The sequence below is a fragment of the Dermacentor albipictus genome, chromosome 8 (assembly GCF_038994185.2).
Source record: "Dermacentor albipictus isolate Rhodes 1998 colony chromosome 8, USDA_Dalb.pri_finalv2, whole genome shotgun sequence".
NCBI lineage: Eukaryota > Metazoa > Arthropoda > Arachnida > Ixodida > Ixodidae > Dermacentor > Dermacentor albipictus.
In genome coordinates, this window is record NC_091828.1 from 17032014 (window position 1) to 17047523 (window position 15510).

General features: G+C 45.4%; 1 protein-coding gene across 1 annotated transcript in view; it reads left to right on the forward strand.

Annotated features, from left to right (window-relative positions):
* The window catches only part of LOC139048634 (28 kDa heat- and acid-stable phosphoprotein-like), a 66601-nt gene that overhangs the window by 18911 nt on the left and 32180 nt on the right, over nt 1-15510 (forward strand). Inside the window, exon 4 of the mRNA XM_070523085.1 lies at nt 11084-11211. Within this exon, the coding sequence (XP_070379186.1) occupies nt 11084-11211 (128 nt within the window). The remainder of the gene's footprint in view (nt 1-11083; nt 11212-15510) is intronic.

The window sequence follows — 15510 nt, forward strand, 5'->3', positions numbered from 1 at the left end:
TTTTGTTGCTTTTCCTCCTTTTCCGCGTGCCATCGGACGGAGTGGCTGCTGTGCCTCTAGCCGTGTTCTTTGTGTTTGACGTGAGCGACGGCGAAGGACCACCACCGGCGGCTGAAACGCTGCATGCGCTCGAAGTTCTGAGGCGTACTATGGCCGTGGATGAAATCAGCGACGACACGTGCACGCGTTTTTATGGATTTGAACAAAGTCTGCTAATTGACCTGACAAAGAAAAAGAAGCAGAAGGGCATCGGAGACTTTTCCTTCAACAAATAAATGCTTTTTACGTACGTGTGCCTGAGTAAATTCACCTCTCACTTTTTAATTTAGCTAGATTTAAATGTTTGGATGATACGAATTTCGGCTAATACGAATATTTTTTGTGACCCCGTGAGATTCGTATCATCGAGATTCCACTGTATGTGGCTTCATACGCAAACGCACAGGGTGCTTGGAGGCCGTTCTGATCTATGAGGCTTGTTGTTCTGCTGGGCCGCCCGATGCGGACGATGCACTGCTGTGATTGCACAACGAAACATGGAAACGCTACTTGTTAAGGGGGTCTTTTAAGGGGGCTTTTTGGTCTCTAAGACCAAATATGGTCTTAAGGGGGGAGGCTGCACTTGAAATACAACTTTTTTATTTGTGGACAGATCTCAACGAAATTTTCACACATTGTGTATTTTAATATGCAGATTCTAAAAATATAATTAATTTTGCCATAGGATAAGTAGTTTCTGATATACTCCAAATGCATTGTATAAGCCGAGTCCTTTGTTTGGAGGAAAATTAGCTTCTAAACAGAAAGCCCTAACACAGTAATTTGAGTATAAAGACTATCTAGGATGTTCAGGGAGTGCCATAAGGTATTATTCAATGTTGTAGGCTAATCTGAGCAAGAGTTAGAGCTCATCAAAGTTGTGAGAAAAAAATGCCATCTTGACATGTCAAGCATGTGACCCATTTCAAAAACATTTTGAGAAGAGTGCTGCTTTGAAAAGGTGCATATTGCTTACTGCATACATTTATCTTTCTGGCAAAAAAAAAAAATTATGTTGATAGCTGAAATAGGACAGAAGCTATTTTACCTCCAAAATTGGAAGTCTGTCGGAATTGTTGTTTTGAGAAATCAAGGAAAAACGTTCTGCAACATCTTTATTGAGAAGATACCAATAAAATCTCAAGGAAATTCACTAGGGGCATAATCTGGATACATCCTATCTTTTTGCCGCTTTTTGGCCAGCTTCCTTGCGCTCAAAGAGGCTTCTCGCTTCTTGATGGAGTTAGCACTTCGAAGGTCCGGCGCTCCGGACATTTTCCGGCGCTCGCTGCGCGCTCGCTACTTTCTTCAGTCGTGAAGGAAACGGTGCCTGCATGATCTGTGCCAACACGCGTGGCGTGGGCGGACGAAGTGTTGACGCTAGACGCGCCAGGTTGCAGCTCGGAACTCGATCTGGTAGAATGTCCAAGCAGACCAGCAACCGGCAACTCCGCGAGTATGACAGGCCTAGCCGCCATCCGTCGCGCATTGCACAGCCGCTTGACGCGTAGTAGCGTTGAGACGACAATCTTTTCCAGCCATCCGGGCAGCGAAATGAGCATCTTATCAAACGTCGCGAAGCAAGCGGCTGAACAAACGTAGACAGCGGCGTGATGAAACCAGAGATAAACAAACGTAGCGAGACGCGAGAGCGGTCGAGCGCGCGCCGACGAGCACCGGACCAATAGGAGCGAGGCGCGCGGGGGTGTGCGCGCTTTGGCCAATCGGCGGCACGGACGCATCCTCCAGAAATGACGCGATAGCGTCGGTTTCCCTTCACCGACGCCATTTTAAACTGGTGCAAAATGCGCACAAAGAAAACAGCTTCAAAACAAGCGCAAGATGGCGGCCATCGGCCACCGCGTTCGCAAATGGTGACGGCGCGAAGTTTGAACATTTTCGACCAAATTTTGCTGATTTCACGTTCACCCTGACCCCTTTAAGCGCGATTTTTTATTATTTTCCGATTAAATTTAGCTTCTAGATTTCGCGGAGAGATTCTTGAATGTATAAACGTAGCGAAAATGCACTTTCCCGAAAATCGACTTTTTTGTGATTTTTTGCCGTTTCAAGACCCGCGTCCCCCCTTAAGACCAAATCCTGAAAATATGGGTTTCTTGACATGGTATTTTCATGATATTGCAAACACTGCCGCATGTTCCGACCAAGTTTTCTGCGTCATGGATCAATATTTTAGCCGCAACGTCACTTTATGTAAGCACGGAGACCTATATTTGGACAGAAAGAAGCATAAGAAGGCGGCTTTTTTCATTCCACGCCACTGCTGAATGACATATGCTGTCGCAGCCATCTTGGTCGCGTTGGAAAGAACTACTTCTCTTCTTCAATTTCCCACCACATTTTCGTTCGTCCCCCTATTCACTATTTAGAAATACCGCACCGAACCAGAAAAACGTCCCAGTGCGTGAACCCATTCGCCCATTCTGTGCAAGTGACTAACCCTTTGAGGGTTGATTTTTTTTCGCTATATGCGACCGCCCAGGGTCAACTTATTTTATTGGAGATTGCAATTCTTCTTAAGGATTTATTTTGAGAAAAATTTACCGTAATTTTTCTAGGGTGACCGTAAAGTGAGAAAAAATATTTTGTGTTGGTATATATGTACTCTTCATTTATGAATAACAACAATATAAAAGGAAATAAACTCATAAGAATTGAAAATTTGATGCATTGTTATAGTTCAAGGCTTTGAAAATGCACACACGAGAATATTTTGCAAGACTCAAATGTTCGTGCTCTTACACTGATATGTACAGTAAAACCTCGTTAAACCGCAGCCACTTAAACAGTAGCTTCGTCTAAAAAGTAGTAAAGTCAAATCCCCGACTCAGCGGCCATTTAACATGTGTTTTGTATCAGGATAAACCGTACTAGCTTATTGCAAACGTATCGGTAAACACGTAGTGTTTCCACTTTTCGTCGCGCAAACACGGCGGTGCATCGTCTCCATCGGGCGGCCCGGCTGAACAACAAGTCTCAGAGATCGGAACAATGGTCTGCAAGCGCCCTGCGCGTTTGCGCGTGAAGCCACATCAACATCATTGTGGCACCGTGCCAGAGAGCATTCTTTATTCAGTGAGAGAGTGTTGTGGTGTCGTGGAAGCCAGGACTCGCGTCATGCCGAAGCTAGAATAAAATAGACGCCGGGTGCTCTGCATAGAAGAAAAATTTGGCATCATTCGTGCTATCGAATGTGACACGAAGTCGGCACTGGCACGTGACAGGGATCTGCTGTTGACTACAGTGTGTGGCATTTGGAATGCGAAGAAGTTGCTCAGCGGCGCTGCTTCGACTTTTCGCCATCGTTGCCTCTATTGTTGCCGAAGTGTTGACTAGCGGCAATGATGAGAACAACATGGAAAGCAACAGCACAGGCGATTCAGGCCCAACAGGGGCAGAAGCTGCACATTCCGTAATCAGCCTCATGAATGCAATCATCGCGACGAGAACAGCACCCCATAATGAAAAAGGCGCCCCGTGACTTCTGCAGCGCTACCGCGTGCGGGCACGGAGAATACGTAGCGCCAATGAGGAATCTGCCATGCGAGTGTTTGCCGAGAAGAGGGGGCTGGCTGAAAGGCTGGCTCGCTGCTAGGCCGCCGCAGCATCAAACGAAAATAAGTTTTGTCGCGCGAAGTGAATACAGTCAACGACCGATTTTTCTGATCCTCTAGGGAACATAAAAACGTCCGAAAAAATGAATACATGCAAAAAAACTCACCTTTTTTTTTTTTTTTTCCTCGGATCTAGAGGTAAAGGGCGAAGTACCAGGCTTCCGAAACCCTGCCAAAGCATCAGTGAAGTGGCTATAAAAAGAGGCGCTCAAAAACTGTATGCAGCCAACTGCCGGTTTATTATGTATATGTGCATCGTCGGGCAGCTGGTGTTATTGCTGTCAACGGTGCCGCTCTCACCGCACATCTTCTTGAACTTGAGGTCATTTTGATGTTTAAAGGTCCTCAACCATCCATCACTGAATTTAATATCCTCAATGTCCATTTGAACCGCGGCAGTTTCCGCTTTTTCTTTCAAGATGCAGCCCGAGACCGGCAATCGCTTTGATATCATCGAATTAAGCCACGCGACAAGAGCTTCCTCAAGCTTTGGATGAACACCTTGGCTTGCATTCTTTTTTTGGGCACCAGATGGTTTTTCGGCTGCTTCCAAGATCTTGCCCTTGTTCTTGAGGAAATCCAAAACTGTTTGCTTAGAAATGCCGAAATCTTCGCTCACGTCAGCCTGGAATCGGCCACTCACGACTTGCTTAATAATGGCGGCTTTCTTCTCCATCGTTAACCGCGGAACTGCTTTCCGCGCTTCGATGCCATTGGCGAGGATGACGAAGAAGGAGGGGGGCCATCAAAGGCAAGCGAAATCCTCGAGTTGCGAATAGTGGAGTTCGCGGACGAGCGTCGAAGCTCCTAGGCCTAGCATCGCAGAGCACAGTTGACACAACAGCACAACCACACACCACGCTAGCCAAAACGTGGCCTGCGCAAACAAATGAAATGGCGCCGCTCCGGAAACTCCGCCGGAGGCGGAAGTGTGGCGATGAACATAGCCAGCGTGGCCAGACCAAATCAGTGTGTGACGGCTAGATACAGCTAGATACGGCTAGTTGTGGTTCAAAGCGGTGATATGCTTCGGCTGCAAGTCAATTTCCTTCTCAAAGGCGCTGCGCGAGGAGCCAAAGGACCTTCTGTCGCATCAAAAAGTCAGGAAAATTGGACGGCGGGGGCTTCAAGCGTCTGAAACTTCAGATGTCCTTATACCATATAATGCGGAATATAGGTCGACCCCCTTACATTGAAGCAAAGAAGTCAACACAAAAATTATAAGGCACAAAACTCCGTTTTATTTAGTGGTGCCGCCAGACTCATCACCTGCTCATTCGTTTGAGCTGTCTGAACTCTCGTCCGAAGACAACTGCTTTTCGCTGGCTGCGTCCCACAACATGTCATCCTCGGTGCCGTCCAAGGAGTTGCTAATGCAACACTTCTTGAATGCCCGCACCACCATATCGTCGGGCAGCGAGCGCCAAGCCTGCGACACCCATGTGGCCACATTGGCGAGAGGCGGCCTGCGCTGCCGGCGGTTGGGGTCGTCGGGTTGTCGCCAGCCATCCACTGATTATATTGTTCACAGACACAGTCTTTAAAGGGCTTGTTGAGCACGACGTCCAGTGGCTGAAGTGTGTACGTCATGCCTCCAGGAATGACGGCGAGTTCCATCCTCCTGTCGCGGAGTGCCTGCTTCATTCCTGCGGTCAAGTGCCCGCGAAAGGCACCCAAGACGAGCATGCTCGGACGCTGCAGGAGTGCGCCGGGTCGCCGATTCCAGATGGTCTTTATCCAATTGAGCATGAGGGCCTCGTCCATATAGCCCTTTTCATTCACGCAAACGACAACATCCCGTGGGAAAGCCTCTTTTGGCAGCGTCTTCCTCTTGAAGATTATGTATGGGGGCAGCTTTCTGCCGTCTGCAGTACACGTGAGCATCACCGTGAAGCGCGAATGCTCGTTCCCCGTAGAAAGAAGCTTGACTTCTTTTGCGCCGCGTTCGCACACTGTGGTTGGTGACGGTATGCCGAACCACACCGGCGTTTCATCAGCGTTGCCGATCTGTCCTAACATGTAGCCATGCTGCTGCCGGAGACGGATAACATAGCGCTGGAATTCAACCAGCTTGTCCTCGTATGCTTCTGGCAGCTTCTGGCAGATTGATGTGCACCATCGAAGTGCAAATCCCTTGCGTCGCATGAAGCGACAAACCCAATAAATAGAACCCTTGAATTGTTCCTTGGGCTGTCCGGATTCTCGGGCGATCTCAATAGCTTTGATGCGGATGAGTTCTGCTGTCACTGGCAAAGATCTGGCACGATGCTCGCGGATGAAATCCGCCACCTTGTCTTCGAGCTCTGGGTGCACCTCGCGGCGCCCACGAAAGGACATCTTCTGCGCATTTCAGGCAGACAGCTTGACTTTCTGCGTTCGCCAGTACCAAACGCTTTTTTCAGAGATGCCAAATTGCTGCTGGGCAGACATCATGCATTTCAGCATATTCGATGACTTTCTTTTAAACGCCGCGGTGGACTGACGTCGAGTACTCGTACTCATTTTGCGAGTTGTCGGGAAATTAGCAACGCCAGGAACGATAGCAGCACAAAAAGGGAAGACATACCACATATTTCTTCTGTTATCATGACCTGTGCGCAAGCGTTGCCCTTTAAATTGGGGACAAATCACGCCAGATTTTCGTCGCACATAACTTGATGACACGCTCTGTCAGCACCTTTTTGGTATCATTCGAAAGCTCGTGTTTGTAGATTTTTTTTTATTTGTCAATTGGCAACATTGCCAGTGCTGTGTTCATAAAAAAAAAAGACAGCAAAAATGATGCACTGTGCATGGTACTATTGAGCAGTTTGAGCACGTGACCACGAGTGATGAAATAATGACAACCGCCACCATTTTGTCTTGGTCTCACAAGTACGACACAGGATATGCCTCTAGGTCTGACAGTTTCGTTCATGCATTGTTACTAGCGGAAAGGTGCAAGATGCAAGAAACTTCCGAAAGCGATTCCATCGTCGCAGCCGGCACAGGACTCCCGGCAGCTCGCCGCTGAAGTCTTCTTTCTGCCGAACGTCAATGCCTCAACCGCTCTGCCTGATCTCACATCTCCACATGCCAGTTGCACTTGTATAAGAATTGTTGCTTTCCGTGTCATCCTTATTGTCATCCTCATGTCATCTGAAGTGTTGCCTAGTTCAGCAACAACAGAGGCAACGATGGGGAAAAGTCGGACCTCGTTGCCAACATTTCTTCGCGGTCGCAGCAGCGCTGCCAAGCAACTTCTTCACATTCCAAATACCACACACCGTAGTCAACAGTAGACCCATGTCGCGTGCCAGCATCAACTTCTTCGTGTCCCGTTCAATAGCACGAACAATGTCTAATTTTTCTTCTATGCTGAGCACACGGCGTCTTTTTTATCCGAGCTTCGGCATGACGCAAGTCCTCGCTTCCACGATGCCACAACGCTTTCTGGCATGACGCCGAAAAGTTGATGTGGCTTCAGGCGCAAACGCACACGGTGTTTGGAGGCCGTTGTCCTGATCTTTGAGGCTTGTGGTTCTGCCGGGCCACCCGATGGAGAGGACGCACCATCGTGTTCGTGTGACAAAAAGTGGAAGCACTTCGTGTTAACCGATACGTATGCAATAACCTGGTACGGTTTATGCGCATACAAAACACATTATGTTCAATGGCCGCTGAGTCGGGGATTTGACTTTACTACTTTTAAATCGAAACTACTGTTTAAGCGGGTACGGTTCAATGAGGTTCTATTGTACTAGAAGTGAGCTGCAATAAGTGCTGGCATACTAAATTGGTGTTCCCTTTGATAAGAGTAGCCTGTACTTTATACCGTATTCACTTAAATCTAACGCGCACTTAATTTCCTATAAGATGGGTTGAAAAGTTTCGTGCACATTAGAATCGAGTGCGACCCTAAATCGCGTTGCCATATCGCCATCGGCATTTCAAAATGACCATCACGTACGCACTTCGAGCCTAGCTGCCATAGGCAGTTGCTTAGGTTAGTCTACCGTCGGTTTTCTACGTTTGCTCTGTCTGCGTGAAAGTGCTAACTATGCTGCAATTAAAAGGAATGTGATCACATGTGTGAAGACGGACGGAAATCGGATTGCATCACGGACGTTTAGAGTTCCCAAAACTTCTGTGCTAGCATAAAACTAGCACAAACAGGAGAGGTTTTCTACTCCGATTACTGCACGGCCCCTATCTAGAAAGCTATCTGCAATGGAGAGACGTCTACGCATCATAAGCGAGAGGCTACACAAAGGTCAACTCACTTGCTCCTGCTGCCGCACTTCCTCACTCCAGCGTTTTAACAAAAGTTTCAGTGGTCATTGAGTGAGACGTGTTCATGTTTGCTTGTGCGCACGTGGCACCATGCTTGTTAATTTAGTCAGTAAGCGTATGTTTAAAAGTTCATACGGCCGATAAAACTACTAACCTTACTCTCCATATATTTGTCTACCAATTTGCTATCGAAATCTATGCTTCGCTCTTTTGGGCGTTCTTCTACTTTTTTTTATTTATCGCAACTTTAGTGCATTTGGAGTAAATCTTTGTCTTTCCAAATGAGAGAAAATTGTATTTCTGTATGAAAAAATGAGTTCCGCAGTACTGTAAAGGACCTTTCTTTTTTTAAGTCACTGCAAACGAGTGCGCATTAAAATCGAGGGCGTGTTAGAATCTAGTAAATGCGGTATCCTGATTTCTATGTACCTAAGTTGCTGATACCTTGCAGCATTCTTATGCGATGCTAGGAGACTCCTGAGCATGTGGAGCACCATGTTGCCCAAAGTTTATATGCAGTAATCTTGCAAAACATTTTCTGATATTAGATTCGAAATGTACTGTTCAGTTTTTGCACATCCCTAATTTTTACTCCAAAGCTGCAAAAAATTGTTCCTAGTGCCTCGCTGGCATGGCGTTCAAAAGTTGCACCCATGTTCTCCTGCAGTATTTACTAGAATTCAAGTTTTCTTCACTAGTTTGTGGTGCATACCCTCCTTTAGTCACAAATTGCAGTATTTACTCTATGCTTATCGTCAGGTCAGCAGAGAAGCTTGTAAATGTGAGAAAAAGGACAGTACGATCATTTCTAGTGCATCACAACAATGACAGTAATAACAAAAAAGGAAAAGCAGCACACCCCCAATGCACGCACTACTGTGTAGCGATCGTTGAGGAGCTAAGTGTACTACCACACAGCACCACACAACGTATTGAAAGAATCAAACGTGGTCAGATTGGTCAAATAATAAATTGCGCTATCTTAGAGGCAGCAAGTTCGTAGGGTGCCTAAGGCGAGACATGCTTACTCAATGGCTGGTAACTATTGTGCATTAAGTTACCTCTTCCATGTGTTCATCTGCACTATTACCATGGTTTTCCTGCAGTAGGATCATTCTGCAGGCTCCATGTGAAACAGTTTCCCTGTATATAACAAAAACTGTTCTTCTTTTGTATTCAATGAAACAAATATTCAAGAAATTTCAATTATGAATTCTCGAATCGAATACGAATTGAATAACTTTTACTAGAAATTTTGAATAATAGCACACCCTTTAGACAGTACTCGTAATTACAGAGAAATCAGATTTCTTACTGCATAATCATTCATGTCACAATGTTTGATAAAAAAAAGTTTACTAACCAGATGAAAACTTATCAAGTGCATCATGCAAGCTTTACAAATAAAGCTAAATGTTTCTTTCACAATCACTAACGTAACACAGCCCTTCAAGCATCATGTGAAATGCTATAGTGCCTTCAGCAAAGTGGTTGGGTGTGGAAATGCTCAGCCCATTGAACTGAAAGGAACCAAATTGAGTGTGCAGGGGTTAAATTTATATGAAGTGCTTTGTCAAAGGCGTTTTCCTTGCAATCGCTGGACAGCACTAAAGCAAGTCGCTTACGCAAACGTGTTTGCTGTGACCAAAAAAGTGGACTAATACTGGACTGGACATAGTCATATGCTAGTGCCTGCCTTGTGTTCCATACTGTTGCTTTTTTCTGTATGGAAAGTATAAACATGAATAAGGTGAGGAAACGAAATGTACGTAGATTACATGTCGTGGTATTTGAATTTCTGAAAGTAATTTATGGCACAAAGCAATCGACTCGGTATTACTGTTATTGCTTGTTTTGTTTAAGTGCAAACGCCTGCTACACATTGCTCTGAATCGCTGCAGTTGACCCTGATTATCCGTTTTTTAACAATTAATTTTGACTATGCCAACTACCCCACTACATCGGAATTTCGTTAACCTTTTGAGGGTCGAATTATTTGGAAAAAAACTTTCCCAGGTGGTCAAATTACTTTATTGTGGATCTTGAATGTACAAAATGTATAAAGTCAGGAATAAATAGCAAAAAAAGAAATTACGAACAGTATTTTGGTGTTGGCATCACTCAGAACTGCAATATGTTCAATAGTATTTCAGAGTGTGGTACTCCTTGAAACAGGGGTCTACGCACAGCACCTTATCGCAGTCTGCACTCCTAAAATGCGTGTCGGTTCTCCTCTTGGAGCGACGAGTTGTGTTGGCGCACACATGCTATCTTCCCTGCGTGCGGCTGCCTTGGGCAGAGGTCTGAGGCACCCTCTCGCGTAAGCGTGTTGCCGCATAGAGTGAGAATACCTCATGAGTAGTGGTGATAAGCAAGCTAAGAGCAGCACCAATCAAGATAGAAATCAACTTACGCCGCCCCTGCGAGAGCGTGCCGACAAAGAGAAAAATCACGTTTTGCACGTTTTCGTTGCGATCACGCGACGGAACTGAAACTGCGAGAGTGCGTTGCCGCTGAGAGCGGGAATACCTCGCGAGCGGCGGTGATAAACAAGCTAAGAGCAGCTCCAATCAAGATAGAAATCAACTTCCACTGCCCTGCAAGAGAGTGCCGACAAAGAGAAAAATGACGTTTCGCGTTCCTCCGTTGCGATCACGCGGTGAAACCAAAACCGCAAAAGGGGTGTTGTCGCAGTCTGCACAACGCGCTGAAGCTAGAAATCAGTTCTGTTTATCTCCCCAAGAAGGTAGCACAAATTTCAAACACTTATTGTAAGTCCTAAGAGATGGCAGCACCTCCAAGTAGCTAAGCACGCATCATCATTATGGCGCAAAATTTCAGACGAAGGGTCGAAACCGTACCCATACGGCAAAGACCTTGCGGGACAGAAAACCGCCGCCGTACATGTATGGTAAAAACCTTCAAAGGTTTAACCTTGTCCTCGGTTCCTTGAATGTGTGCCAAATGCTTTCTCCTATCTCCTTTGGCCTGCCCCTAAAACCAGTTTAAGGCCTTCAGTTTGAGCATCATGCTACATAGTCTATACTCAAGCTCAGTGGTGCCCTAGGCCCTTACTCCTTTGCACAGTAAAATAAAGTGTGATTGGTTCACTGTTGTCTTTTGTCTGTGTTATGCAGGCCAAGGCCAAGGGCGTGGAGCACCTGATTGAGGTGCAGAACCCAAATCGTGTGGAGAAGAAGCCCAAGAAGGTGGCCCAGCTGAATGAGATCGAGGAAGAGGCACCACAGCTCTCGCGGCGTGAACGGTGAGTGCTGCTTCTGCTTTGCTGAGGGTGACTCAAAATGACAGGCACCTGTGCACATAGATTGTTAAATTAGGTGTCCCATTGTGACTTTCGGGCTGGAAGCCAGTATTTCATGAGTTGTATGTAGGGTTTTTGGTTCTAACCTTTGTCTTCTGGGAAATACCGTATTTACTCGCATAATGATCGCACTCGCGTAATGATCGCATAATACGTCAAAATTCGATTTTTTTTATTTCCCGCGTAATGATCGCGCCCCGAACTTGTCGCTGCGATATGTCGTGTGCTAAGTCTAGCGAATAATGATCGTGCTTGCCACCTGTCGAATGCTACGCGAACGACTCTTTAAAACAAGCCAAGCGGCCTGCACACATTAAACATTCTTAAGTAGATGCCTCATTTCATTACTTTCATCACTTTGCGCACTTCTATGACAAAATGAGGTACAACCAAACTTGCCTTTATTATGGGTTGGCTTTATAATGGCTGATGTCAACAAAAACAATAAAGGCCCATTTCGATTCTTTTCATCTGCTTTTGCACTCGTGAGCACGCAACAAATCGCGCGCGGCAATGATATTAGCCACGTTTACTCTGATACGTTAAAAGTGTACCCTATTCATGCGCCGACGCTTGTAACACAGCTAAGATATTCGCCCACCCTTAGCGGAAACGTGCCGTATTAGCATAGTAGTGAAGACAGATGCCGCAGTTTCCGCAGCATGCCCGTCATGTGTTTATATGTCACTGGCTGCTAAGCGCGCCCACCTGTTTCTGTCCCCTCAAAATGGACATGGCTACATTGCCGCAAACTTGCCGATATTAACGATATTATTCATCACTGATACGGAAGAAAGTGTTTCAATACACGTAATGTACTCACGAGAAGAAAAAAACATCGCGTTCGGCGCGTTCGGCTTGCTCCGCCAGCCGCCATTTTTGTTTTGGTGTCCCGCACCCGCAATCTCACATCTCGCAGCAAACGCGGTACGAAAAAAAATTTTTTTTTTTTTTCGCGGGAAATTTAACCCGCGTAATGATCGCACCCCTGAATTTGCGTCAATTTTTCTGACAAAAAAAGTGCGATCAAAATGCGAGTAAATACGGTAATATATAACTGTCCTCAATGCCATGTGCTCTGTGATGTCAACAAGAATTTTAAAATTCAAATGCATAAGTAAACTCCTCTTGTTTTGTCAGAAATTCTGCTTGTTTTCCTCTACTTCGCATGCTCGGCACTCTGAAATCGGGACGTTCTTTGTCTCAACATTTTGCTTTCGGCCATTTAGCCTAGTGTGCTCGGGATGCGACATCATTAAATCTCTGCGACCGGCTAAGAAGCATGTGGGGTCTTTTCTTAGAACCACAATTTCTATGCTCTGTTTCACACAGCGTTGCAAAGGCTAGCGAGGCTTCTCTCACTGCTTGCATCGGGACCAAAAAATTGTGCATCACATATGAAAAATATACCTATGTGTCATGTAACACACAGAAGGCATTGCAGATCTTTGGTATATACAGTGAAACCCAGATATAACAAACTTCAGGGGACTGTGGCAAATTGTTCATTATACTGAAAGCCCCAGAATTAATCATAATAATCATAATTTATAACAGCACATCCTTGAACTCGTTTCTAGCAGAAATACAAACCTCGATATGTCAAACATAGATATATCGAATTATTGCGTATATCAAACACTTTCTATATCACCTGGAAAATCGCATGCATTTAATATATTTTTTTTTTTCAAGCGGGGTCGAACATAAAATGTATATATCGAACTCAGTCACCCCGGAACATGTGTGCTCTGTTTACTGGTGGTGAGCTTTCCCGCAACATCCACAAAGATTGTGGTGGTGCGATGGGTGTTCCCAACTGCTGCGCACTTCAATCATGCTGAGAGTGCCATTTGAGCGTAGCGGAGTACGCGCGCGGCGGTTTGGTTAGTTTGACAATGTCATCAAAGACACATTGCATTTGCTGCGCTCACTCCGCCCCGGTGCAGTGCTCTGCGCCTCGTGAGGACTGGCAGTTTGCATCCACAAAGACTTGCGACAGCGCGTGCTCGCAGGGCTCACTCATAGATGCCTTGGCAGACACCACTTTAGGGGGAAAAGGGTTTAGGAACATTTTTATTTTTTGACTAAATTTAATAAAAATTGTCACTCGAGAGTTTTTCATGCTGATTTCAAAAATATCATTACTTCTCTAATTGACTGAGTGGTTCCAGATATAATTAAAGTTAATCACCTATTGTTTATCTGAACAATTGCAAGAAGAGTATCAGCCAGAATGCTTATAAGACATATGGCTGGATACTACAAAGTGTAAGCAACACAACTGTAGGACTACTTTCTTTATATTGCAGGTATTGCCACTTTTACAGCAATTTGAAGTTCGATCTCCAGACATGGCAATCATGTGGACCAATTAGTAGCCATATTTTAAAATTTACAAAAGTGAAATTTAGGAATCTGCTCCTAGCATTGCGTAGTACACACATGTAGCTACATGCCGCTGTTAAAATTATGGTGCTGTGTGCCCTGAAGACAGAGATAGTGCTTCAGCAAGTTTAACAAGCACAAAAAAATGAGATTCTGAGAAAACTTGCAAAAACGAAATGAGCTTACTTTTGTAACAGAACACCACGAAATATTTGAATATATACAAGTGCTATTGCATTAGTAGCCTCCAGGAATGTAGTCTGCCTGGCTAGTGTCACTACGGTGATGCCTTCTGAGCATTGGCAGCAGTGTCGTCAACGCGATCTAGTAGTTCAGATTTTAGGTCAGTAGCAGGAGTTGGTGCTAATGCTTAATGTTTTCCTTGAGTTTCACTGTCAATACGCCACAAAAATTCCGGCTACAGAATAGCAGCATCGTGCCGAAACGTTGATGAAATGCGTCCGTTGTCAGAAGCGCTTCGTGGGACTAGGCCTAAAACACCATCGGGATCGCCAGCGTTGCTAAATAGAGTTTGACGCAGTGTTAGCACGCACACACGTTACATCAAGTTGGCAACAACAACAGCGTCTATCGTTAGACCAATGGTTTGACACACTGGTGCAGCCAGCATAACCGGGCACGGCCAACGGACTTGGACACGCCCTGGTCGAGTGACGCTCGCCCGTGTGCCGATAACGTTGGACTATAAACGCGCGTTATCAATGTCATCAGGAAGCAGCGTGGCGAAGTGTCGTTTCTCGACGTCGTATGCTGACTTCCTCTTCCTTTCTTTTTTTCTAAATTTGAACTTCATAGCGTACTTCAGAGTCAAGGTCGGCATCGCTGTCAGAGTGGGAAACCTCGTTGGCACGCACGGCATGTGTGGAGCAGCCACAGAGTGATGCAGACGACGCCAGTCTAGCCAATGGCGTGGCTAGCTGAGGGTCACATGCCTTTGTCGACCAGCTACAGCATTCATTGGGCCATCTTTTTGAGGCAGAATTTCTTCACTGCCAATGTGCGGATGGAGCAGGTGGTGGTGGCGGGAAAATAAAGACGAGAGACTGCTCTTTCAAGCGATATGCGGGTCGGTGCGACCGCATGACTGCAAGGGCCATCACACACCGTTGAAAGAGCGCTTTTTTACAGAAACTTTGGCTCAGATTTAGCCCACACTGGTGCCATTAATTTATATTACGCCTAAAGTATTGATTTAGAATGCGCAAAATTTGGCGAAGTAGTAGAATAATAGTTGGAAATTCCAAAAATACCGTTCTCGCAATATTCATTCTTTCGTGATTTTTCGGTCTCTAAAACCAGTGTTTCAAAATACTTCCATTGAAGGACATGGAGATCGCAGCTGAAATAGCAGCCAAATGAAGACGTTGCTGAGGTTGATCCTGTAAGCGCTGATGTTCATTTCATTTATTCATTTTATTTAATAATACTGTTAGCCCATTCTTGGGCTGTTACAGGGTGGAAAATATTTGTTGCAATGCAGTAAATGCATTGGCAATCACAGCCTTGCAGACATGCAAATACAAAATAAAATTAGTGCGCACAACCTGCGGTTCACAACAAAATACAAATGCGGTAGTAGAAGCACACACAGCAACATTCATATTTCCAAGTAGGTGAAATTCGCTACAAACGAGCTGTCGTGGTTAATTTGGTAGGTCAAGGTAAAGGTGTATTGATTTTTCAAACAAACTAACAGTCTGTTTTGCGTTATGTGCTGTGGCAACAAGTTCCATTCTTCAATTGTTCGTGGGAAGAATGAATATTTGAATGTGTTGATCCGAGCTTGGAGGGTTGTAAGCTGTTTGTTGTGACTGTTTCTTAATGTTCAGGCCA